Source organism: Convolutriloba macropyga, chromosome 4 (genome assembly GCF_964194025.1).
Source record: "Convolutriloba macropyga chromosome 4, txConMacr16.3, whole genome shotgun sequence".
Lineage (NCBI taxonomy): Eukaryota > Metazoa > Xenacoelomorpha > Acoela > Convolutidae > Convolutriloba > Convolutriloba macropyga.
Window position 1 is genome coordinate 60,555,256 of NC_134471.1, and position 27,093 is coordinate 60,582,348.

Consider the following 27,093-nt stretch of genomic DNA (forward strand, 5'->3'; position numbering starts at 1 on the left):
CTAGTGTTTTTTTCGATATTCTGATTTTGTCCAATTTATGGTAGAGATTCTTTTGCACGACGATTCGAGTCGTTTCCGGTATTCTACCGGCTATGTTTTTTTTACCGGAAGTACTATTCGTTCAGACGATGTTTTGACCTAAAAGCGAAAGCGAGTAAAATTGCAGTGTGAACTAATTTTTTCTGAGCGAGAGAAGTTTTTTGATCATGCGCTGCGTTTAGTGAATGTCTTTTTGACATTGAAAAGTAGTTTTTGACTGAATGGCACATATAGATAACCGTTTTTTAGCCGTTTTTTTCGTCTAAGTGGCCTAGTTTTTTTTTGCTTGTAATTTGGTTTTTTGTAGAAATAATTTTTAATCGATGCTATGTTGAAATGTAAACCCCGGAAATTGTTAGCACAGTATTTTGCATAGCCTGAAATTGCGTTTCAAATGCGAAATTGGCACATATTTCTTGATTTTTTAGTTAATTTTTGGCTTTTTTTTCTATTAAATTCTTCGTTTTTGGATCTTTTAGCTGTTTTTTGTCAAAAATCAGTTAATATGGCAACTTCCCTTTGATAATTCATATACTCAATGCCTCTTTCTACCTCGATGTAATTTTGTTTCATAAAATTGTACATTTGCTAATCCGATTTTCGTAGTTTTTTGCATTTTTTTTTCAGTTTTTTGTTTGTATTTTGCTTTTAGTTACTAGAAATAGTATTTTGGGGAACATGAGGGACTTTAATTTCGTTTCAATAAAAATTCAATCATTTTTTGGTGTTAAGTTTTTGAAAAAACAGAAATTTTTTTCATAAATGCAGTCTTAAATATTTTTTGAACACTTTTTTGCAAAATTTTTCATTGTTTCGTATGTCTGGATTCTGCTTTTTCTTGTTTTATTCTGTTATGCAAGTTGGATTTTGTCTCGAATGACTCGTTGTCTTTTCTATGTCTCGAATGCTGATCAATGAAATGTACTCTTTTTTCTTGATTTTTTTAAATTTGATTTTTAACTTTCAAAAATCAAGAATTGGTCTTTTTTGTTACGGTGTTCCTAACATTGTGTCCATATTCTTCACATTCTCGTTTGTATCATTCTAGTTTTGTCCTGGCACCTACTTTTGTTTTCGTTATATTGATTTTTTCAGTTGTTAAAAAATTGAATGAATTCAGCTTTTTCTTAGATCTTGGTTTCTTCGGTTTGCAATTGATTTAATTCAATATAAGGCAGTACTGGGAGTTTGCTAGAATGTCTTTGCCAACATTTCGACTTATTACTTTTCATTGAAATTTTATTCCGGGCTTGCTATTGTTTTTAGACGATTGTTTGCCTTTGAATATTATTCTGTTGCTTTTGTTTTTCTATGATTATTTTAATTTTTGAATTAATATGAAATCATGTTGTCTAGCATATATACAACAAAGAAGAATCATGTATTATTTTTGTCTGAATTGTCGTGTTGAGAAATCGAATTGTAGTGGTTCTCTGATTCTTAAGTTTGAGCTCTCTTTTTTGAATAATTTTGACTTTCCTGTCTTTTTTGAAAAGTTTTTATCTGCCGTTTGCTTTCGCGATCTTTTTGAGATTAGAATCATTAATTATCTGAGGGCAATTAATGGCCCTGTCAGCTTTGTCAGGCTATCAGTTTTTTGACCATCCTGAAAATTTTGTTATAGGAGCAAAAAGCCAGTAGTTTTGGCAGAGAATTTTTCTCGTACGGCAATTTAAACTTTTCTACTGATTCATAGCCGCCCTCATCTTCTCAGCCGGCTATTATAGCGCTCCTATTTTTTTACAATTCAAAGAATTTGAATTGTATTGGGGCGCTGTCTTTTCGACTCGAAGAGGAGTATTGGTTTTCTCTCGGTCTTTTTTTTTACAGGAAGTAGATTTGTTCACGCGGCATTTTGACCTAAAAGCAAAAGTGAGAAAAGCTGTCTTGGTGAACAGATTTTCGCTAAGCGAGAGAAGTTTTTTGATCATGCGCTTCGTTTAGTGAATGACTTTTTGACTTTGAAAAGTAGTTTTTGACTGTATGGCACATATTAATAACCGTTTTTAGCCGTTTTTTGGACTAAGTGGCCCAATTTTTTTGCTTTTAATTTGGTTACTTATAGAAATAAAGTTTATTCGATACTATATTGAAATGTCAACCTCTGAAATTGATTCCACAGTGTTTTGCAGAGCCTGAAAATATGTTTCAAGTTGAAAATTAGCACATATTTCTTGATTTTTTAGTTAATTCTTGGCTTTTTTTCTATTAATTTCTTCATTCTTAGATCTTTTAACCGTCTTTTTGTCAAAAATCAGTTCATTTGGCAACTTCCCTTTGATAATTCATATACTTAACGCCTCTCTCTACCTCGGTGTATTTTTGTTTTGTAAAATTGTACATATGCTAATCCGATTTTGGTAGTTTTTTTCCCGATTTTTGTCAGTTTTTTGTTTGTATTTTGATTGTAATTACTAGAAATAGTCTTTTTGTGCAATATGAGGGACCTTAATTGCGTTTTAATAAAAATTCAATCATTTTTTGGAGTTCAGTTTTTGAAAAACAGTTGAAGCTTTTTCGTAAATGCAGTCTTAAAAGTTTTTATAATTTTTTTTTGCAAAATATTTCAATGTTTTATATTTTTGAGTTCTGCTTTTTCCTATTTTTTTTGTTCTCTTCAGGAGGATAGATTTTTGTATCGGATGACTAATTATCTTTTCTAGGTCTCGAATGTTGAGAAGTGAACTGTATTTGTTTTTCTTAATTTTTTAATTTGATTTTTAACTTTTTAAATAACAAGAATGCCTTTTTGTTACGGTGTTCCTTACATTGTGCCCATATTCTTAAAATTCTAGTTAGTATCATTCTAGCTTTGTCCTGGCACCTTTTTTTTGGTTTTTGGTATATTGATTTTTTCAGCTTCCATTTTTCATGAAAGCAGTATTAAAAGTTTTTGACCTTTTTCTGTTAAGTAATTAATGTTTCGTATGTTTGATATCTGGTTTTTCTTATTTTTTTGTTCACTTCAGGAGGATAGATCTTTATATTGGACAACTAGTTCTCTTTTTTATGTCTCTAATGCTGAACAATGAAATGTATTCGTTTTTCTTGAATTTTGTTTTTTTTTTTATTTTTGGTTTTCAAAAATCAAGAATGTGTTTTTATTACGGTGTTCCTCATATTGTGTCCATGTTCTTATCATTCTAGTTAGTATCATTTTAGTTTTGTCCTGGCAGCTTTTTATGGCACATTTATTTTTGGTTGTTTCAGTTGTTAAAAATTTGAATGATTTCAGCATTTTCTCACATTTTCGACATTTCTTTGTTTGCAATTGATTTCATTCAACACAAGGCAGTACCGAGAGTTTGCTAGCCAGCTTTTTCCAAAAGCTCTACTTAATACTATCTAATGCAACTTCCTTCCGGCCTTGGTGTTAATTTAAACGATTTTTTGCCTTTGAACATTTTTCTGCTGCTTGTCTTTTCTATGATTATTTTAATTTTTGAATTAGTTTTTTGGTTTAATTGTTTTAATTGCAGTGATTTTGTTTTAATTGCAGTGATTAGAACTGTAATTATAGTGGTTTTCTGATTCTTAAATTTGAGTATTCATTTTTTTTAAAAAAAAAGATTTAACTTAGTTTCTAAGATTGTTATCTGCCGTTTGCTTTTCTGATCTTTTTGAGATCAGAATCATGAATTATTTGAGGTCAAATGATAGTCCTTTCAGCTGTTTTGGGCCATCAGTATTTTGACCTGCTTATCTATTTCGGATTTTTTAACGTTATCAAACTTTTTCTACAATATAAAATTTTGCTGCATTTTTTTCTTGGTGACAGTGGTTTAAGTTTCACCAATTTTTAGATCAGACCAGGGGAGGTAATGAGTTAATGGTTGAATTCAAATGGTAATTGCTTCAGCTGCAATTAGGGTTTTGTTTGTGAGGTTTTGCGGCTTCGAGTCGCTTCTGGAATTCTTCCGGCTATGTTTTTTTATTTCGTCGTCATGATTTTTGTTACGACCATATGACGTCACAGCCACTTTTTGTTCATTCGTTCATGCAATTTCAACTGAATTGCATGTGTGACATCATTTTTCGCTCTTAGTGGAGCGAGTTTTTTTGTTCATATGCGTGATTAAATTTTTGGTCGCACTTGACTTACCTCACTCTCAAAAATGACTTCCTCACTTTAAAATTGACTTTTATTTACTTTAATTCAAAGAGATATAGTCAAATGGGTGTGTGTCACTCTAAATGAAGGTTATTTGGGATCAGCTAATAGAGGCAGCAATAACTTATACAGATTTTTAATCAAAATATAACAGGTCAGCCTTCAATGAAAATACGAATTTTTTGGTCTTTCTTTTTTAGTCTTTTTTAAACTGCCGATCTACGAATCTATTGCGGATCTTTTCTGGCAATCTGCCAGCTATGTTCTTAATATTTTTACACAATTAGTTGCACAAAAAAACTATAGAAAATTTTGCATTTTCATTTTTAATAGCCGCCCTCATCTTCTCAGCCGGCTATTATAGCGCTCTTATTTTTTTTTATAATTAAAAGAATTTGAATTGTTTTGCGGCGCTGTCTTTTTTTAAGATCTGTTCACACGTTTTCATGATTTTTGAAGGCAAATTGGAGTAGTGATTTTGGTCACGCCGAAACAGGAAATGGAGCGAAAAAGCGAGTGGTTTTGTGTCGTGAATTTTTTCCGCTCTAAGTTTAAAGTAGAGTGAGAAAATGGTGTTTGAACAAAAATTCGGTTTCTCGGTAGTGGTTTTTTGTTCACATGCGGCAATTTCGCTTTGATTTTTTCTGTTTTTTCGATTTTTTGGATTGGATTTTTTTTCTAAATTGTTTTTCCAATCCATTCATAGTCCTTTTGAGGTCTAGTTTTCTGTTTAGTCAATGAAAATTCTTTGAATTGTACGTCAGGACTTGTCCTGCTATGTTTTTTACTTCGTCGAATAACAAAATGTTTCGCTTTACCTCATTTTGCCGCTTTTTCAACATTTTTGCGTGATATCTTTTTGACTTCTCTAGGATAGTTTCTTCTCTCATTCTGCTGAAAGTGATTTTGAACATCAGTTGCTCAGCAAAGCAATTCAAAATGGACAGAGTCAGTATAAAAAATTGAAGTCAGAAGTAGAAACGGGATAAACCCATAAAGCCCATTTTTAGATGCCTGCTATTTGAACGTCGTTCCTAGTCTTATTGGTATTGATCGTAGCCCCTGTAGCTTCTCTCTGAGAAACAGAAGAACGTTATGTTCAACTACGAAATGCCATCAAAAAAAATCGGACTTAAAAAATGTTTTTGTACAAAAAGCTTTTTTCTTCAATATCTTGTATTCTTTCAATCCCAATCATGCTTATTGGAATCAACGGTGGCTATTTTTCGGCAATCTGCCGGGTATGTTTTTAATTAAACAGCTTTCTTCCAACTGTCTGACAACGGACGGCAGTAAAGCATCTTAGACTACTTGTGCTTTTTTCAGTACGTTAGTTTAGAAGGGGCTGTTTGCTCCCTTTGATCTGTGATCATGGTTAGGAAACGTATAGGCAACAATATAAGATTTCTTCAAGATATAGTTTATTAATAGCCGCCTCAGCTTCTCAACCGGCTATTATAGCTCTCCTAATTTTTTCTTACAAATCAAAGAATTTGAATTGTATTGTGCGCTGTCTTTTTTACGACTCGAAGAGGAGTATTGGAGAAGTCCTTTTTTAATCACTTTCGTTGGAGTGAATTTTGAAGCAGGAAATGAAACGCGTGAAAAATTTTGGAGTGGTTTGGGAGCTGAATAAAATTGAAGAGGAGCGAAATGAGAATGGATTTTTGTTCATTCCGCTGCTTTCGAGAGAACAAGAAATTGAGGTGTGAAAAAAGTTTCTGTTAGCGAGCGAAATTTTGTGTTCGTGCTGCATTTTGAAACTGTTTAATTGATCTTGAACGAAGTTCATAGCAATTATTGTAAACTTGTGTGTCTTTTTTATGCAAATTTTTCACTTGACAATTTTGCGCTGTTCTAGAAAATTCTTCAACTTCTCGCTTTTTTTTCACGCTTTGGTTCTTCATTTTTGTGTGATCTCTATTGATCCGAAGTAAAGCGTGTTGCTAATATAAAATCGGTTGCAGAATAGCAGAGATCAGTGGTTCGTAGCTTAGTGGTTAGTGCGTGTGGTTGGGGACCGGGAGGTCAGTGGTTCGAATCCAGGCGGGGATAGGTTTTTCTTCACCCATAAAGAAAAATTGATCTTGGGTACAGCCCCTGAATTAAATTGCCTCGCCTGTCGTTCAAGAGCAATTCTTCCGACATTTGTCAGTTTGTTTTTTGTTTAGAAGTTTGATTATAATTTTGTATTATTTTTTGAATTGTTTTGATGGTGGTTTGTAGGTTTTGGTTCATTAATATGAATTTTATACCATTTTGCATGTTTTTCGGTTATTTTCCTGAATTTTAGGCGAATTTTAGCAATTTTTTGCTTTTTTTGGTTTACTGCTTTGTATGGGGATTTGAAGAGACGCATAATAGTAATGGAGTTTTTGGAACCTAGTGATTGCAGTTTTAATGGTGTTAAGCGGATTTTTTAAGAGCGCAAACTAAGAAGAGAGCAAACTAAAAGAAATTTTTAAAAAAAGTTTTTGCTTTTTTTTCTTAAACTTTCTTAGTCCAATTTACTTGCCTATTGTTTTGCAAGCTTTTCAATACTCTATTTGTTTTTTGGCTCTATGTGCTCTTGTGTAATCAAAAAATTAATTTAGGTTTTTCGATTTTTTAAAACTTTATTTTTTTTTTTTAGATTTTGTTTCAAGATGTTTTGAGATGATTTTTCTACTGTTCATTTTTTTATAGCATTTGGCTATACCTATTGTCCAAATTAATTATTTTTTTTCTGCTTGTGGATGGTTCTGATTTTACCTTTGAGTCATTTTGGTCATTGTAATTCAGATAATTCAGTAATTTTTCTGCAGATTTTAGCAAAGTTTCGAGTTTTTTTTGCTTATTTTTGCTAAAATCTTATTGTGTGCTTTTTGCTACTTTTTTGTGTTCTAGCGTTTAATAGGAAGTTTTCTAGAGGTGTTGTTGGAATTTATTTAATGCACTTTTCGATTACAGATATTACAAATATCTAACTTTCTTTTTTCGTTCTTCGTTTTTGCTTTTATAAATAGTCAAAAGTCATTTTTTCACTAGTTTCTTCTCTTTTAATCCCAATCTTGGTTATGGGAATCAACGGCGGCTATTTTCCGGCAATCTGCCGGGTATGTTTTCTTCTAGCAACGCGTTCATAGATAACTGTTCTATCAGTTCTCTTGTTTTTAGGAGAATTGATCAAGATGAAGTATTACGTGGCCATTCTGTTTGGAGAATGCTGTGCAACTGCAAGCGGTGTCGGCTTTTCCGGCTACAGTGCTTCTGGAAAGCCCATCTATTCAAACGTTTTGAACCTACGTGCTTTTGACTGTATGCTTCCCTGCAGTCCTAAGCTCCTAATGGAGGGCTGGCATATCACTATATCCCAATGGCTAAGGTACTCTGTCTACGAGCGAGTAACTGTCATGAAAACCTTGTCAGTATTTTTATCTTCTGCGTTATGGCATGGTTTCTACATCGGAATTCTGTTAGGTATGACTTACGGAGCGGTTTTGGTGCTTGCAGGACGGAATATGCGTCGGCTGTTACGTCATAGAGTGAACTTGACCTCTAAGTGTTACGCAATTGTCTACGATGTCATAACGACTTCTTTCTCTATTTTTTTCAGCACGCCTTTTATGATTATTTACGTTGCTAATGATGCGAATAAAGTTCTTCCTTTGATCAAAAGCCACCTTTGGCTGCCAACTTTGATTTGCTTGATCATTGCTTTTCTTCCCATTAAGAGGTCCACAAAAACAAGTTGATAGACAGGATAACCAAGAGATCGATTATTTAGTTGAGTTTAGATCTATTACTTATTTATGCTCTCATTAACATTGTACACCAAGTGAGTATTAAACAGGTTTAACAAGTGCTAATTGAGTGAATTTCACAGTGAGGTTTCCAGCGTTTCTCGTATCAGCAACTATTAACGTAACATTGAAATATTTGGAATCTTTGAGGTTTGGTCGGAGTATCCCTCTAAAGCTATGAAGGTGAAAAGATTTATGAATATTCAATTTTTTTTAAATCAGAAGCCCTTTTAAAATGGTTGAACTGGTAAAACCCGAAGTCGCTGTAAAGCTATGTAAGAGCTTCAGTAGTCGTTAAAACCGAAATTGCTGAGGAGGCTTGAATTCATAACATATTCACGGCTATTTTGCGAGATGCAGTTGAGATCACCCCTTTTCAAACTATTCCTTTTCAAACATTACAATCTATTCCTCGTTGACATTAGTGGCATTCCTCGTCGCTAACAACGCTACTTTTCAAATGCTGATCGAGGAAGTGGAACGATTGGAAATTTCGATGATCAAATGATGCCTTATTCAGTTGCTATTTATTTCTTATATTTATATGGTTTTGTCAAAGTATTTTAGATCGTATATTATTTCTCTGTGGATATGTTAGGTCGCTTGAAGTGAGCCTGTCATGTTATGGTGAAATTTAACCTTACTATTCTCCCGTTTTGTAATCAAATTAGTTCCCTTTAGAATGGTGTACTGGTACCAAAAACAACCTATGTTCACAGAAAGTGGCTGCGGTGTACATACCAGTCGGAATGTTCACTTACGATAATGTTAAGTCTACTTTTTAATTAATAGCCGCCCTCATCTTCTCAGCCGGCTATTATAGCGCTCCTATTTTTTTTACAATTCAAAGAATTTGAATTGTATTGGGGCGCTGTCTTTTTTTTACGACTCGAAGAGGAGTATTGGTTTTCTCTCGGTCTTTTTTTTTACAGGAAGTAGATTTGTTCACGCGGCATTTTGACCTAAAAGCAAAAGTGAGAAAAGCTGTCTTGGTGAACAGATTTTCGCTAAGCGAGAGAAGTTTTTTGATCATGCGCTTCGTTTAGTGAATGACTTTTTGACTTTGAAAAGTAGTTTTTGACTGTATGGCACATATTAATAACCGGTTTTAGCCGTTTTTTGGACAAAGTGGCCCAATTTTTTTGCTTTTAATTTGGTTACTTATAGAAATAAAGTTTATTCGATACTATATTGAAATGTCAACCTCTGAAATTGATTCCACAGTGTTTTTGCAGAGCCTGAAAATATGTTTCAAGTTGAAAATTAGCACATATTTCTTGATTTTTTAGTTAATTCTTGGCTTTTTTTCTATTAATTTCTTCATTTTTGGATCTTTTAACCGTCTTTTTGTCAAAAATCAGGTAATATGGCAACTTCTTTTTGATCATTCATATACTCAATGCCTCTTTCTACCTCGATGTAATTTTGTTTTATAAAATTTACATATGCTAATCCAATTTTGGTAGTTTTTTTCCGATTTTCGTAAGTTTTGTTTGTATTTTGGCTGTAATTGCAACATGAGGGACTTTAATTTCTTTTCAATAAAAATTCAATCATTTTTTGGCGTTAGGTTTTTGATAAACAGCTAAAACTTTTTCATAAATGCAGTCTTAAAAGTTTTTTGAACATCTTTTTTGCAAAATATTTCAATTTTTCGTATTTTTGAATTCTGCGTTTACCTATCTTTTGTTCTCTTCAGGAGAATAGATCTTTGTATTGGATGATTAGTTATCTTTTATATGTCTTATATGCTGAACAATGTAATGTGTTCGTCTTTCTTGATTTTTTGAATTGATTTTAAACTTTCAAAAATCAAGAATGTGTTTTTGTTACTTACATTGTGCCCATGTGTTCCTTACATTGTGCCCATATTCTTCACATTCTAGTTAGTATCATTCTATCTTTTTCCTGGCACCTACATTTATTTTCGATATATTGATTTTTTCAATTGTTAAAAATGAACAATTTCAGCTTTTTCTTACACTTTCGTCATTTCTTTGGTTTGCATTTGATTTCACTCAACATAAGGTAGTACTGAGAGTTTGATAGCAAGCCTTTTCCACAATTTCCACTTAAGACTATTTACTGCAATTTTCTTCGGCCTTGGTATTAATTTTAAACGGTCTTTTGCCTTCGAATATTCTTCTGCTGCTTATGTCTTTTCTATGATCAATTAAATTTTTGAATTAGTATGCAATCATATTGTCTAGCATATGTGCAACAAGGAACAAGTGTGTGTTGTTTCTTAATTGCAGTGATTAGAAGTGTAATTGTAGGTGTTTTCTGATTCTTAAATTTGAGCTTTCTGTTTTCAAAAGATTTAAATTAGCTTCTATGATTTATCTGCCGTTTGCTTTCGCGATCTTTTTCAGATTAGAATTATGAATTATTTGAGGGCAATTGATAACCTTGTCAGCTTTTTCAGTCTAGCACTTTTTTGACCTCTTTAATTTGTTTTTTTTTTTAACGTTACCAAACGTTTTCAATGATGTAAAATTCTGCTGCATTTTGTTTCTCTTGGTGACAGTGGTTTAAGTTTCACCAATTTTTAGAGCAGACCTGGAGAGGTAGTGAGTTAATGGTTTAATAGACAAGGTAGTGGCGTCCGCTGCAATTACGGTTGGGTTAGTGAAATTTTGACGCTTCGAGTCGCTTCCGGAATTCTTCCGGCTATGTTTTTTTTTAAGATCTGTTCACACATTTTCATGATTTTTGAAATCAAATTGGAGTAGTGATTTTGGTCACGCCGAAACAGGAAATGGAGCGAAAAAGCGAGTGGTTTTGCGGCGTGAATTTTTTTCGCTCTAATTTTAAAGTAGCGTGAGAAAACGGTGTTTGAACAAAAATTTGCTTTCTCGCTAGTGGTTTTTTGTTTACATGCGGCAATTTCACTCTTAATTTTTACTGTTGTTTCGATTTTTTGGATCGAATTGTTTTCTAAATCCATTCACAGCTCATTCTGGACCTAGTTTTCTGTTAGAATCAAAATTACATATCTCACTAGTGGTTTTTTGTTCTCCCTAGCAGCATTTTGTCATTGATTTTGTGTTTTTTTGTTTTTTTCATCTGACATTTTTTTAGAAATGGTTTTCCCAATTCACTCATTGTCCGTTCTAGGTCTAGTTGTTTGTTAAAATTCTTTGAACCAAGACGTTCTTGTACGTTAGGACTTGTCCTGCTATGTTTTTTTACTTCGTCGAATAAAAAATGTTTTGCTTTACCTCATTTTGCCGCCTTTTCAACATTTTGCGTGAAATCTTTTTGACTTCTCTAGGCTAGTTTCTCTCTTCTCTCATTCTGCTAAAAGTGATTTTGAACATCAGTTGCTCAGCAAAGCAATTCAAAATGAACAGAGTTAGTACAAAAATGGATGTCAGAAATAGAAACGGGATAAACCCATAAAGCCCAATTTTAGATGCCCGATATTTGAACGTCGTTCCTATAAGTCTTATTTACCATCTCTAATGCTTATTGTTATTGATGGTAGCCCCTGTAGCCTCTCTCTAAAACAGAAGTATGTTCAACCACGAAATGCCATCAAAATAAATCGGACTTAAAAAAATGTTTTTGTACAAAAATCTTTTTTTTTCAATATCTTCTGTTATTTCAATCCCAATCATGCTTATTGGAATCAATGGCGGCTATTTTCCGGCAATCTGCCGGGTATGTTTCTATTACTGAATCTATTCCAAATAGGCTAGCGAACGGCAGACATTTGTAATACTGGTTCAACTTTTCGAATACAACTAAGCACCTCGGCAAATTCTAATCGCTCTTTTTGAGGCCGTTAGATCTGTTCACTGCTCCCCTCCCTCTCACATTCTGTAAACTAAGTTTTTGGTTTTCCTACGACTCTGTTTAGTAACTAATGCATGATTCCAGTAATTGGTAGTGTAGCCTGATAACTGCTGGAGATATTGTTTTAGGTATGTAGCGCGAGTGGTTCAGTTGTGCGTCGCCATGTTTTACTTCGGTAAAAATTAATAATTGTTGTTACTGCCTTGTATAGTCAGTCCCATAAAGTTGCAACGCTATCGAACGTTTCAAAGGTCAAAGTTCAATTTTAAAACGTGCAGATATCTATCAAAACGCTGTCAATTTGCATGCCGCGAGCTTTTCGAACGTTCGCTTGCGTTGCAACTTTATGGGACTTACTATAATCGCAATAGGATCGCGCCAACACGACTGTTAATATAGCGTGTCCCATAAAGTTGAAATAAGCGAACGTTTCAAAAGCCACAGATTGGAGTTCAAAAGTTAAAGTTCAAATTTAAAACATGTAGAAAAAATTGATGAATAGAAGCTTAATAGAAAAAACGTCGACATTCAAATGACCAATTTGATGCTCACTTGCCTGTTTTTGACGTTTTCGAACGTTCGCTTATTTCAACTTTATGGGACAGACTATAGCTGTCGTGTTTCTTATGAAGCTCTGATTTCAGACCGTTCTTTTTATGAGCTTTTATTGCTCTTTTTGTTGGTTATGGCAACATTTTTGCGCATGAAAGTTTGAGTTTGCTATTTGTACAGCGATCAAAGTTTTAGATCCGAAATGCTGTCTGATGCTCTGTGTTCACTTCTGAGTGTTGGTATTGTTGGCTTGATATGTTTCGCTACTATGTTTGCTATCTTGGCATATTTTGGGCTTTTCGTTAAAATTGAAGTGAACACGCGAAAGAAGCATCCGTTCAACACACCTAAACTGCTTGCGTACAAAGCTTTCACTGGGAACTATGATTACACTGACGAGCATCTCACCGCTCTAATGAAGGTAGCCCCATACAGTGATACACTTATCATATACTACGACAATCCTCAAACGGTAAGATTTTTAATAGTGGCTGGCAGTGCCTTAACGGCTATTATTTAGGAGCTGTCTTTTGGTGCGCCGTCTGTCATTTGTGATCTATCTGTGCACACTTTTTATTTTCTGTTGTTAATGAGAATGCAAATTAGAGAAGTGCTTTTAGTCATAATGAAGTAGTTATAGGAGCAAAAAGCCAGTAGTTTTGGCAGAGAATTTTTCTCGTACGGCAATTTAAACTTTTCTACTGATTCATAGCCGCCCTCATCTTCTCAGCCGTCTATTATAGCGCTCCTATTTTTTACAATTCAAAGAATTTGAATTGTATTGGGGCGCTGTCTTTTTTTTACGACTCGAAGAGGAGTATTGGAGAAGTCCTTTTTTAAATCAATTTTATTGGAGTGATTTTTGAAGCGGGAAATGAAACGCGTGAAAAAATTTGGAGTGATTTTGGTGCTGAACAAAAGTGAAGAGCGGAGCGAAAAGAGTGGTTTTTGTTCATACCGCTGTTTTTGAGAGAGCGAGAAATTGATGTGAAAAAATTTTCTCTAAGCGAGCGAAATTTTTTTGTTCACGTGCGGCATTTTAAAGCAGTTTTTTTCCATTTATTTTCTTTAAGAGGTTTGGTTATGATTTTGTTTTAATTTTAGGCTGGTTTCGGTAGTGCTTTGAAGGTTTTAGGAAATTCATGTGAATTTTATGATAATTCGGGAGTTTTTAATGTATTTTGCTGATTTTGGGGCTAATTTTTGCGTTTTTTTTGACAATTATTTTCTTTTACTGGCTCAAATGGGTATTGAAGAAACCCCTTCTACTTGAACAAATTTATGATAACAATTGGTTACAGTTTTGTTGGTAAGAATCATTTTTTTGTTGAGAAATATAACAAAAAATGGCGAAAATTGGAACTATTTTTCTTAATTTTTTTTTTTGCAGTTTTTCGTTTTTTTGTTTTTAGCAAGTTTCTTAGCCTATTGCCTATTGTTTTGCGAGCATCTGGATACCCTATTAGCTAATGCGAATTTTTCTTTGTATTTATAGGCTTTTGAAATTTTAAAAAATTTGATAACTTATTCAGTTTTCCGTGAAAGTTGTTTTTAAGAGCTTTGTTTTCATAATTTAGCCTAAAGTATTTTTTTTTCAAAATTCACATGAGTGGTTTCAGTAAGTACTAGTTGTTTTGATGAAGTCATTTTTGGCAGAGATAGTTTTTTCGGGATCTCAATTTTTAACAAAACTTGATCAGATTTTTTATCATACTTTAACAGATTTGATTTTATTGTGTTTACTTCTTTGTTTCATGGTTTTGTTTCAAGATAATCATAAATTAGTGAAGGAACGTTTTGTTTGATGAGTAGTTGGATGGCGTTTAAATGGATTTTGACTTCGAGTCGTTTCCGGAATTCTTCCGGCTATGTTTTTTTTAAGATCTGTTCACACATTTTCATGATTTTTGAAGTCAAATTGGAGTAGTGATTTTGGTCACGCCGAAACAGGAAATGGAGCGAAAAAGCGAGTGGTTTTGCGGCGTGAATTTTTTTCGCTCTAATTTTAAAGTAGAGTGAGAAAACGGTGTTTGAACAAAAATTTGCTTTCTCGCTAGTGGTTTTTTGTTTACATGCGGCAATTTCTCTAATTTTTACTGTTGTTTCGATTTTTTGGATCGGATTTTTTAAATGGTTTTCCCAATCCATTCACAGCTCATTCTAGGCCTAGTTTTTTGTTTGAATAAATTTTTCATTTCTCGCTAGTGGTTTTTTTGTTCACATACGGCATTTTGACATTGATTTTCTGTTTTTTTCTTATTTTTTGATCTGATTTTTTTCTCAAAATGGTTTTCTCAATTCACTCATAGTCCATTCTTGGTCTAGTTTTTCTGTTTAGTCAATGAAAATTTTTTGAATTGTACGTCAGGACTTGTGCTGCTATGTTTTTTACTTCGTGGAACTTTTTTTCGCTTTACCATTTTGCCGCTTTTTCGACATTTTGCGACATCTCTAAAGCTCATTGGTATTGATAATAGCCCCTGTAGCCTCTCTCTAGGAAGCAGAGGTATGTTCAACTACGAAATGCCATCAAAATAAATCGTACTTAAAAAGTTTTTTCGTACAAAAATCTTCTATTCGTTCAATCCCAATCATGCTTATTGGAATCAACGGCGGCTATTTTCCGGCAATCTGCCGGGTATGTTTAATGTTTAATTGCTCTCAAACGAAGTTTAACAATTGTATTAGTCCTGTAGTTTTTTAATGCGATTTTTCGTTTGAGTGCTTCATTGAGCAGATCTCTTTACTACTATTCTAGTTTTATTGCTAGTCTCTAAGCGTACCGAGAACACTAAAATGACGGTGTGAAGGGTAGGGGGTTTGGCGGTTAAGAAACCTACCTCCTCCCACACTTTGGACCCCTCTTGAGGTCTGCAACCTTAATTACCCCCCCCCCCCCCAACGCTCCCGCTTTTCTACTCCTTTCACCCTCTTGAGTTGAGTATTCAAACTAGTCTCACGAAGCACCAGCAAGCTACTGACGAAAGCAACCGCTCGCCAGGCGTTTGACAGCATTTCGCCCGACTTCAGTTGATTGTCTTTAGCAGCTGCACAGCGATAGCTGGGGCTCTTATTGGCCTTCTCTTGGTTTTTACTACTCGAAGTGTTTTGGTTTTATAGAATTTTAGTACACATGCTTGCCCAATTTTGCAGTTTTTTTCCCATTTTTCTCAGTTGTTTTTTGGATTTATTTACTAGAAAAGATCTTTTTTTGCACAGTCAAGGACTTGAGTTTCTTTTAATAATAATAGAATTTTTGTGTGGCGTTCAGTTTTTAATAGCGGCACAGCGATAGCTGGGGCTATTATTGGCCATCTCTTGGTTTTTTCGTCAAGACTTTTTACGACCATATGACGTCACAATCACTTCTAATCTGCTTTTTCATTCCTTCATGCAATTTCAACTGAAATGCGTGCGTGACGTCATTTTTGCTGCTATTTGAGTGGTTATATTGGTCATTCGTGACTTGTTTCTCTCAAAGATGACCTGACTCTGAATCTGACTTTTAAAATTTAGTTCAAAGAGATAAGGTCAAAGTGCGTGTCACTCTAATTGGTGGTGATTTCAGCGCAGCTGATAGAAGCAGCAATAAGATAAACAGATTCTTGTCAAATTATAACATCTCATGTCTTGGTTTTTTATGAAAACGTTTTTTTTCAAAGTTTTTTATTGTTGCCAATAATTGAAAACTGTTTCTACTTAATCTATACACGAGGATAGCTATATAATTTTCCCCAGCCACGTATGCGTAAATATGAATGGTTTATTTTTCTACTTCATGTTTTATTCCGATTTTCAACTTTCAAAAATCATGCTGATCTGTTTTTATCATTTTTATCTTTATCCTAAGACCTATGGCTTCTTCAGCTCTGATTTTATCAGTTGTTAAAAGTAATGATTAGCTTTTTTCAAGGTTTTCATAGTTGCAATTGTTTTCATTTAACAGAGTGCCAATGAGAATTTGCTTAAATGCCTTTTAAAATTTTGACTGGTGATTTTCTGTGAATAGTTTTGTCTTTTTCTTGAATAATTTGGAAGTTTTTCAATTATTTTGCTGATTTTAAGTTCTTTTGCGATTTTTGGCCGATTATATCGTTTTGTTTTTTTAAAATTTATTGATAGCCGATGTAACCATCTCAACGACTACTGTTTAGGCGTTATCACTGTTTCTCCTGTTCTTCAGAAATAGGTGTTTGTGAGCTCATTATGACTTAACTGATCTTTTGTGTCTAGCTGTATAACTGGTTTTCGTTGCATGAAACAACGGTTTTTGTTTGAATGTGTACTTCTACATGAAATTTAAATTGAATCTTCTGAATTCTTAATTTTTTTTCTGGCAATTTTGCTGTTTTCTCTGCATTGATGCTTTCTGCAAGGAAATATTAGGTGTTTGAAAAGCTTGTTTATTCGGGGTAAATGTCTTGGAGTCGTTTCCGGAATTTTTCTGGCTAGGCACAGCGATAGCTGGGGCTATTATTGGCCATCTCTTGGTTTTTTCGTCAAGACTTTTTACGACCATATGACGTCACAATCACTTCTAATCTGCTTTTTCATTCCTTCATGCAATTTCAACTGAAATGCGTGCGTGACGTCATTTTTGCTGCTATTTGAGTGGTTATATTGGTCATTCGTGACTTGTTTCTCTCAAAAATGACCTGACTCTGAATCTGACTTTTAAAATTTAGTTCAAAGAGATAAGGTCAAAGTGCGTGTCACTCTAATTGGTGGTGATTTCAGCGCAGCTGATAGAAGCAGCAATAAGATAAACAGATTCTTGTCAAATTATAACATCTCATGTCTTGGTTTTTTATGAAAACGTTTTTTTTCAAAGTTTTTTATTGTTGCCAATAATTGAAAACTGTTTCTACTTAATCTATACACGAGGATAGCTATATAATTTTCCCCAGCCACGTATGCGTAAATATGAATGGTTTATTTTTCTACTTCATGTTTTATTCCGATTTTCAACTTTCAAAAATCATGCTGATCTGTTTTTATCATTTTTATCTTTATCCTAAGACCTATGGCTTCTTCAGCTCTGATTTTATCAGTTGTTAAAAGTAATGATTAGCTTTTTTCAAGGTTTTCATAGTTGCAATTGTTTTCATTTAACAGAGTGCCAATGAGAATTTGCTTAAATGCCTTTTAAAATTTTGACTGGTGATTTTCTGTGAATAGTTTTGTCTTTTTCTTGAATAATTTGGAAGTTTTTCAATTATTTTGCTGATTTTAAGTTCTTTTGCGATTTTTGGCCGATTATATCGTTTTGTTTTTTTTAAAATTTATTGATAGCCGATGTAACCATCTCAACGACTACTGTTTAGGCGTTATCACTGTTTCTCCTGTTCTTCAGAAATAGGTGTTTGTGAGCTCATTATGACTTAACTGATCTTTTGTGTCTAGCTGTATAACTGGTTTTCGTTGCATGAAACAACGGTTTTTGTTTGAATGTGTACTTCTACATGAAATTTAAATTGAATCTTCTGAATTCTTAATTTTTTTTCTGGCAATTTTGCTGTTTTCTCTGCATTGATGCTTTCTGCAAGGAAATATTAGGTGTTTGAAAAGCTTGTTTATTCGGGGTAAATGTCTTCGAGTCGTTTCCGGAATTTTTCTGGCTATGCTAATTTGTACTTGTACATGAAAAATAAATTGGATCTGTATTTTTTTATTTCTGGCAACTTTTTTCTCTGCATCGATACTTTCGGCAAGGAGAACTTAGGCATTTTAAATGCTGGTTTATTCGATGTATATGTCTTCAAGTTGTTTCGAATTTTTTGCTATGTTATTTTTGTCAAGATTTTTGTTAGGACGTTACAATCACTTCAAATCAAATCAGCTTTCGTTCGTTCGTTCGTGCAATTTCAACTGAATTATGTGCATGACGTCATTTTCACGCTTATTGAAGCTAGTTTTATTTATTGGCGTGATTAACTTTTTGGTCACGTGTGACTTACCATTCTCAGAAATGACTTCCGGACTCAGAACTGACTTACTTAAATTCAAAGTCACAAATTTAATTGATTGCGTGTCTTTAATTGCTCATGAACGAAGTTCATAGCAATTATTGTAAACGTGTTTTTTTTTTGCAAGTCTTTCCCTTGACAATTTTGGGCTTTTCTTCTAGAACCTTCTTGAATTGTCAAGTGACATTTTCACGCTTTAGTTTTTTTTATTTTTGAGTGAACTCTATGGCTCCGAAGTAAAGCTTGTTGCTAATATAAATTCGGTTGCAGAATAATTATTCCGACAATTAAACAATTATTCCGACATTTGTCGGTTTATGTTTCTAATTGAAGGTTATTTAAGAGCAGCTAATAAAGGTAGTAATAACTCAAACAGATTCCTAATCAAAAAATAAGATCTCAACATTTGATAAAAAGTTTTTCTGTCTATCTTTTTTAGACTGGAGATCTACGAAACTGTTGCGGCCGTTTTCTGGCCAGCTATGTTTTAATTTCCTACGAATGTTTTTGACATGCCACATGTTCTATTGTTGCCAATTTACAATCTCAAAGAATGGATTGTATTGTTGGCTTTTTTTAGGTCCACTTTTTCGTTTCCATGAGAAGTCAAGTTAGAGTGGTGATTTTCATGGATCTGGGGTAGTAAAGGGAGCGACAAACAGAGGAGGTTCCATGCGCGATTTTTTCGAATTGTCTCTGAAGTATTGACTTTTGGTTTTTCAGGTAGGGCGATTTGACTTTTGCACTTGTCTCACCTGATTGTTTTTACGCTAATGATTTCCAAAGGTTATAAAAATGCATTTTTTGAATTCATCAATAGGCGGTAAATTGATTTCTATGACTTAGAGACTTGTTTTTAATAAATTATCAGTGATTATTTTCTACCAATTTTGTCCTGTTTCTTTATTGGCTGATGTCAATGGCACACAGTGTATGCTTTGTTGACTATCCAAAGCTTTTTTGTTTTGCTGTTTTGACTATCGAAGGCTATTTTTCGAATAAGGTGGTAGTCATTAGTTTTATAGAAATAAGTAATTTAAAGAAATTGCTGACTCTCCGGCAATCTGGTGGTTGTTTACTTACTGTTGCTTTGGGAATTCTGTGAAAGACATAGAAGTAGAGGTAGGACAGATTGACCGTTATTACTAACGTCCCTGAAACGAGATTTGAAAAACTCATCAAATTGTAATCATTCTGGTGTCTTAGTTTGAGGTCAGTTAAAGTGCCCAAGAGCAAAGTAAATTCCTGGAAACGCCCTCTAGAATAATTTTTCAAACCAAAATCTTTGAGTTCTTTCGGAATGGAAATTCAAAGTTTCAGCAAACTGCTGAAACTTGAACAAATTTCTATTTTGAAAGAATGTGACAGAAAATAGTTCTTGTAGGGGGAAGGGTTTGAACCATCACTGACTCTGTTCTGCGACTTCAAAGTATAAGATGTTTGTGATAAAGGATATGAGAAAGCAAGTGTCAATTTTCATCGTTACGGTGTAATTCGACTTCTTGTTAGCTTTTTGAAATTTGAGTGTTGAATGCTTTCTAACAATCCCGCGGTTGTTTAAGGTTGACAAGAACAATTGTCGTTATGTGGTTGCAATTGTTGTCGAAGATTGCGGTGAAAGAATGAGATTGGGAGAGCTTGTGAGACGTCTTGAAGAAGCAGAGTACAGGTTTTTCATGCTGCCAGGGGCAGATCCTGACGACAGCGGAATTAGCACCGACAGTTACCAAAATTTGAGGGACTCCATTATAGATCTGGCCATTACTCCTATGGTACACTGCTTGTATCCTGTTACCAATTTGATCTCAGTTACCATCGCCCTTAAACGTGTGTATCCCAAGCTTCGAAGATACATTGCGGTAAGGCATTTTGCTATGTTAATTTTTTAATCTTGCTATTGGAATTCCTGGTAACAAAACTTCAGTAGAAACTGGGGATTAAAGCTAACCGATACTGACATAGCTGTTGATAAATGGGTGCTCTCAGGGCCGAGAAGAGAATTGACCTGTTTGTGATCAGCGTTATTAAATTCGAAAAGGCATGACAATTTTTTCAATTTCAAAATTTTCTTGCTGTGATTTAAATGGTAATGTTTTTTCAGAGCGCATTCGTTACCGAAGAAACCATTCATTGCTAAGTTAAAGATATCCAATCGATTCGATTTAAGTGCTCTCAAGTGAAAATTTTGCAACTGATTGGGTCATTTATTAGGTTCATGAGACAAGGAGGCTCGGTATTGTGCATTTAGTTATGCCTTAAAACATATCGCCGTATCAGAGGCACTTTGATTGTTGCTGAAAAATACTTCCTACCGTAATCGCGCCGAAAGGCCAGTAAAGCCAAACAAAGGATCTTGCTGACTAAAAAGTCTTTAATGAAAGTTGCACAATTGACGTGCAATCGCAGTTGGAGAAAGTTGTAGTGTAATCCCATCCTGAGGCTGCATCAAGCGGCTAGTTGAAGCGGACATCAAATTGTTCAATATCTATTTTCCCCTAATCGTGGTTGCATGGCAACCACTAGTAAGGTTGTTTCATGGGAACATGTCAGAAATTTCTGAATTCAGAGCGTTCACTATTTGAGATTGATGGTACAGGAAAATTTTACCGTACTGAATTTATATTGGCCTCTGTTTGAATCAAACCACGGCGTATTTCAAGCAGAAGGTGTTGTCCTGCAACCGTTTGATCGATCATAGCCGACCTCTCATAGGAGAAACGTGCTCCCTGGTCTTCTCCCTTCACCGATACCGAAATAGATTTCTTTCTTTTTGCCTTTATGTCGCTGTTCGTATTGAAAAAGGTTTCTTCTGCCTAACCACTCGTGCTGTCCACTTTGAGGTTGTTGCGTCATCGCAACTAGTTCCTTTATGATGGGAGTCAAGTGGTTTGTATGACTTCGAGGCACGCCGCCTGCCTTGATTAGGCCCGAAAACGGTACAAACTTTACGAACAGAAGGAATTTCAAAAGTTATTGCAGGGGCACCAAATTTTATCCCATTCGAATGTGTCTGTGGAACCTTACCTGACGAATAGTTAATTGGTCTAGATAATTCAAGACAGCAACTGTCTTCCGTATGTCGACCAGATTGATCGTATGCGCTTAGTACGGTTAAGCAATCCGTGCTCCTACCGAGAAAAATAATGTGTGTTCCGACCCCTCTTGAGGGGGGAGGAACTATATACTCAAATGGATTTTTTTTCAGATAATTTTGGCCGATCGATATAATCATCGTAGAGAGTTGAGACTGGTATCATTAGGAAGCTCGTCCAGAGTAGAATATGGAATTAAAAAGATTTGATTTTTGTTTCTTACAGGAAGTTATCGAGGTTTAAACTTTTGAGAAAATTGAGTGAATTCCGTTGATTTCATTCACATCCGGAATTTTTGACCAAAATTTTGTAAATTTTGCTAAATTTTGTTAAAAGTTTTTTAAGAAAGTGTTGTTGGATTTATTTTGAAAGACAAAAACTAATATTTGTTAAAAAATTCTCGCTAAATATTTCATAATTCAGACTCTTTCAAAAGATATAAGTTTCTTTAGTCTACTTTGATTAAATTTGCAGGAAGTATACACCCAAACACTACTAACACAATCTTTGTAGACTCAAAAAGGGGGCTATTTCTACTTCAACTTCGGTTGAGAGTGCTCTGTAATTAAAACTTTGCCGTTTTTTTGCTGTATTTGCTCGTTGATTATCAAAAACGCAGCATTTTATAATTCTTTAACTAACAAATTGGCTATATCTATAACATTCCCAAACATAAGTGTTCCTTATGAACGAGCAGCATAAGCGGGGCTAGTTTTGGACCAATCTTGGGCTGTTACAATCCAAAAATAATTCGGATTGTAATCAGTCGGTCTTTTTTAAATTGAATTAGTCAATCTTTTTTTATTTATTAAAGAACAGAAGATTTCAAATCGAATTAATGCATTTAGTTTTTTACTTGAAAGCTTATGGTCGTTTTGACTTTAAAAAATGATTTTTAAATGTCTTTTGAACTTTGCCAATTTTTTAGTTTTGTTAACTTGTAGTTTACTGTCAGCAAAGAAAGAATGCTTCTTTTTTCTACTGATTTAGAATTTAATCTCAAGTTATGGTTTTCTGGCTTTGATACTACTAGATTTAACATTTTTTCACATTTTTAGGTATTTGACCATTTTTTACGTTTTCTAGTCACATTATCACGTTATTGACTGTTTATGTATCACATTATTGGCGTTGAAAATAAGACACAAGTGATAATTTTAAAGTGTTTTAAGATATAGATGATGGTTTTAACGGCTTCAACACTACTTTCTCGAAGAAATTAGTTGATTTTTATTTTTGTCGTTTTTACTTTTTCTTTCAGTCGTATGAAATTTTCTGTAGAATGACAGATTTCATTGGCTTTTCATGGAAGAATAGATGATCCGAGTTTCTGACATAAATAGATAGCTGACGGTTTTCATGCCTTTAAAAATAATTGTTTTCCAAAATAAAAAAAAAACTTCGCAATATTGTTTTGGGTCTATTTCTTACCTAATCTCAGTATTTACTGGTCAAACATGACGTTATTGTATTCAAGTGGAGGTTTTAGAAGGGATTGTTGTCACAAAAGGTTATTTTTTTGAAGAATTCTTTATGGCGTGCGTTACTGGCTGCGACTCGTGTTTTTAACGGAAAAAAGTGAATTATTTTTTGAATTTTGTCAAGTTCGTTTTGTTGACGTAACACATATTCTGGATAATTTCAGGTCTCAGGGGCTTCCTTTTGACGAATAAACTATTTAATTATCTTAATAAACTATGTAATTATTGGATTTCATGACTTCGGAAGTAGTTTTCTGTTAAAAAAACAATTCAAGTTTTACTTAGTTTTGACCTTTTTTTGTTACATAGTCTCATTAATGATAGGTCTCATGATACATTATCGGTGTCCGAAGAAGGTGCAATCGAACATTTTGTGAGGGCAAAAGTATGGCTCTACGGCTTCGAAAGCGCTTTCCGGCAAGTTTTAATTGATTTTTTGTTTTGTCTGTTGTACTTTTTGTAACCGCAAAAAAATTGTACCTACAGTTCTGAGTTCCCTTCTTTAGAAGCATTGGTTAATTGTTTAGAAAAAAATTAAGCGAATTTTTCCACTTAACTGTTTTTTTTGTAATTGTTACCAAGCCTTATTATGGTCTGGTCTCATATCTCCTCTGGTGAATTACAAGTTATTTTGTTCAGTTTCAGTTTTATCTGACGCTATTTTGACTTCGTTTTTAAGTTTTGTTTTTAAAACGGACAAAGTTTTATGTAATTAATGTTTGTTGTTGTTCATCTTGACTCGCTTTCTTAATATTAACATATCTCATCAATCTAATGCATCATTTTTACTCCACTGAGTTAATTGCTTTGGAGGCTATCTTTTCGTTCATACACCAATTTTTTTGTATACTTGAATTTTTGTTTTTCAATCTGTTCCTCATTTCGTAGACAATTACGCCAAAATTGTGGATGAGCGGTGTCGGAACCTTATGTGCGATCGCACATTACCGAGCCTCCTTGTTTCATCGCGCTTTAATTGGATAGAATAATCGTAGATTATTAAATTGCAATTTTTAGATTTTTAAAATATAATCTCACTGCAAAATATAATGTTACTGCATACTGGGTATGATTGAGAGGACAGCATTGTCCTGTTCCTTTATTTCAATTGATATCTAATATTAAAGTCTTCTTTTTGTATTTGTTTTTTACCCTGGATGAATAAAGATCTCCCTCTCTCTACCTCAAAGCTCGGAGAAAATCATAAACTTTAAGTGAAGATAAATACATCGCTTGATGTTTTAATTTTCAAATTTTTGTTTGCCAATATCAATTTCAAACCTTGTGGTGCAACTACTGAACTTACTGGAAATTCAATCTGACAGTTTTGAATTAATTGTTTTAATGTTCAGCGTGGAGTAAGAAGGTTGAGAAAGCATTAATTTCAAATAAACTTGGAAGTTCGTCTTCAGTTTTTAATTGGACATTCAAATAAGAAAATTTTCCAAATTTTTCTACGACAGCAGCAGATAGTTTCAACTGTCCGTCTTCACCCCTTTTATTTATATGGGATATTTTTTATTCATATAGTTGACGAATTTTGGCCTAATACGTTCTTCAATGTCTTCAATTCAATGATCCTCTTGTATCTTTTAGAATCTTCAGTTGGAAGCGCATCCATTCATGGAGTTTTATCACAAAGAATTTATTCATTTCCTCGTTCCTTGTACCAACAACTATCGCTATTATGTGCCAGAGTTCTGTCCAGAGAATGCGGAGTTCGGATCCGCCAGGTACGCTAACTTGGTTGATGCAGATGAGGTAGAAAATGTACCAGGAGGCATGCAAACATCATCTGCTTAAACAGTATCCAATGCAAAATAACTGAATTTAATGGAAGAGAATGCAATGTGACTGAGCAGAACATAATATCAATGAACAGAATGGAATGTGGCTGAATATCGTGCAGCTTAACTGAACGATGTGCATTGTAGTAAACAGAACAGAATTCATTATGAAAAACAGAACGGGATACAATTTGGGTGAACGGAAGAAACTTTGTCTGAACTAAGTCCAATCAACACGATTGTCAAGGTCCCCTGTCAATTGTGACATTTAAGGCTATTCATAACGGTGCTAAAATAACTGTTTTAATGACTATTTGCAGCCGTCTTTGCATTATTGCACCATCAACGGCGTTTTGAGTCTTTTCAGTTTTATGATCTGCCCAGCAAGTTGACTATATATAGCGAAAGTCAAAGGAACTTTTTGGCTATTTTAGAATCAAATCAATTTTGACTCTGTATTTTTAAATGTTATAATAAACGAGGTGCAAAAATGTAAGACGTGTGAACTATATTGCTCTATAATTCTGTCATTGCAAAAACTGCCCGTTGGCAAAATAGGGTAGTTTCTTGAACATAGCTTTTAATTTTGTTTTGTTTGTGTTCTTGAATTGTTTACTGCGTATTGAGTATGTTCAATTCCCACTTAATTGGACTTTGATTGTTTAATTAGGCTTGCTGCTCCATGGCTTGTATTTGCCGACTTTTTATATTGATAGTGTATCATGCGACCTTGAATTGAACGACTTTGGTTTTATTTTTCCTTGGTTGAGCTTCAACTTGTTGGAATTTCAAAGCTAACGAAGTGTAGGTCTTAAACCCAAAAGTTGATAGTTATCATGGCCCACTAGGAAGGAAGCACGGGGTTGGGGGATTTGTCACGGAATTAAAAGTACCGGGGAACGAAGAAGTCATTAGTGTTAGCATTGTGATGATCTGTATGCGTAATATCTGTTTTAAAGATATGTGAATTCAGACGCTATTTGTTCCGACTCTGCCTTAGTGGGGGGGGGGGGGGGGACTATATGGTAAACTGTATTTTTTGTTCAGTCTGTATTGGCCGATCGAAATCTTCATCGGAGAGAGTTGTCAGTACTAGCGTTAAAGTCCGTCATGCGCAGAAGGTCCAAATAAAAAGATTTTTGGAACTCCAATATTTTCCGAAGAGTTGAGATTTTAGATTTCGCGACTATTCGGTTGATTTCCGTTGTCTTGCTCACACTTTACGTTCGATCAAATCTGCTAAAATTGTGATCAAATTTGCCCAAAATATGTTACTGGTTTATTGACGTGTGTTCAAGGACAGTGTTATTGGTTCAACTCTTAAAGATAGAGCAGAGTTGCTGAACGGTTTTATCGGACTTATTTGGCTAAATAATTCAAAATTCATCTTTTAGTGAATAATGGCATCAAATAAGCTTCTTAGCTCACTTTTTCCACTTTTAGAGGAAGTAAAAACCTGAAAACTTCTGACACAATCTTTGTTCACTCAAAAGAAGGCTATTTTTACATCTGTTTTCTAAGTAAGGTTTCTGGTGCTATAATTTTACTATCCCTTTCGCTTTTTTAAATCAATAATTAACCATAATTTATCCTTTATTTTGAAAATATTAATTCATTTTGCCAAATGTGCTACGCAACGATTTGGAACAATTAAGTGTTTTCAATTGACGCTCGACGATAGAAAGGACAGATTTGTTCCATCGTGGGTTTCTACTGTCAAAAAAGGATTTGGAACATATTGGTGTGCTTTCCGTTTAACAAATTCGATTTGTCAATTAAAATTAAGTCTTTTTTCGTTTAATGCTTCAATTAATCCATTTAAGTTTAAGTAAGGCCCAATGAATCATTATGGTTTGAGAGAAAAGCTCAGTTTTTAAGGCTCGGCGAAGTGTTTTTGTTGATCTTTTATGCATTCCTGTTTTGCTCATATTTTTTTGTTTTCTGTTGTCTTATCAATTCGTCGGATCAATCAAAGTTACAGTGGGTTTTGTAGTGTGATTCTATCTCATGCTTTCAGTTGATACCTAATGGCTCTTACAACTTTCAATATATTTTTTGAAAATAATTTGCCATCCTCGAAAACTTATTTCAAGCTACAACTAATGGCCTTATGATTCTGGATGTGTTTTGATTGTGTTAATTTATAGCAAAGAAATATATAACTTTTGCAATCAAATTGCTGCCAAAGTGCTGTCGCTTGCTTAAACTTTTCAATGACACTGTGCCTCCTCTTACGAATGAAACTAAGTTAATCTTATGTAGCGGTTTTGTTTTAGCCTAATTTCATACAATTTTTGATGCTTGTATTTGTTGTTTTTCAAGACAATTGCTTCGTTGACCAATTGAGCATTTATAAGATTTTCAGTGAATATCTTACGGTTTCAATGGCTTTTGAAACTTTAATGGCTTTAAAACTCGACTGGCTTTGAAATTTTAATTGAATTTTCGGATTTTGTGTTTTTGCTGATCTTTGTTGCATGGGATA

The 27,093-nt window shown here is 34.1% G+C and overlaps 4 protein-coding genes across 5 annotated transcripts in view; 3 read left to right on the forward strand and 1 right to left on the reverse strand.

The window, feature by feature from the left end:
- LOC142338122 (membrane-bound glycerophospholipid O-acyltransferase 1-like) overlaps positions 1 to 8,584 on the forward strand; it is a 35,955-nt gene extending 27,371 nt beyond the window's left edge. Inside the window, exon 5 of the mRNA XM_075387756.1 lies at positions 7,276 to 8,584. Coding sequence (XP_075243871.1) covers positions 7,276 to 7,884 — 609 coding nt within the window. The 3' untranslated portion in view covers positions 7,885 to 8,584. The remainder of the gene's footprint in view (positions 1 to 7,275) is intronic.
- LOC142337798 (cyclin-dependent kinase 9-like) overlaps positions 1 to 27,093 on the reverse strand; it is a 209,603-nt gene that overhangs the window by 93,670 nt on the left and 88,840 nt on the right. The window lies entirely within an intron of this gene.
- Positions 1 to 27,093, forward strand: part of LOC142337797 (testis-expressed protein 264-like) — a 114,956-nt gene that overhangs the window by 55,302 nt on the left and 32,561 nt on the right. The gene's annotated exons all lie outside the window — the stretch shown is intronic.
- LOC142338580 (testis-expressed protein 264-like) lies at positions 12,405 to 25,362 on the forward strand. 2 transcript variants are annotated; one of them, XM_075388385.1, is made up of 3 exons: positions 12,405 to 12,703; positions 19,811 to 20,107; positions 24,418 to 25,362. In XM_075388385.1, the coding sequence occupies exons 1-3, from the start codon at positions 12,485 to 12,487 to the stop codon at positions 24,622 to 24,624; spliced, it is 723 nt and encodes a 240-aa protein (XP_075244500.1). In that variant the 5' UTR covers positions 12,405 to 12,484; the 3' UTR covers positions 24,625 to 25,362. The 2 variants fall into 2 exon arrangements, with proteins under 2 accessions (XP_075244500.1, XP_075244499.1); XM_075388384.1 differs by having other exon boundaries at positions 12,418 to 12,754.

What these genes read in the sequence shown, in the direction of transcription:
- LOC142338580 (XM_075388384.1), top strand. Translation starts at nt 12,485, where the DNA reads ATGCTGTCTGATGCTCTGTGTTCACTTCTGAGTGTTGGTATTGTTGGC. An exon ending in ACTACGACAATCCTCAAACG is followed by an intron (nt 12,755 to 19,810) that starts GTAAGATTTTTA and finishes CGGTTGTTTAAG; the next exon opens with GTTGACAAGAACAATTGTCG. An exon ending in AGCTTCGAAGATACATTGCG is followed by an intron (nt 20,108 to 24,417) that starts GTAAGGCATTTT and finishes TGTATCTTTTAG; the next exon opens with AATCTTCAGTTGGAAGCGCA.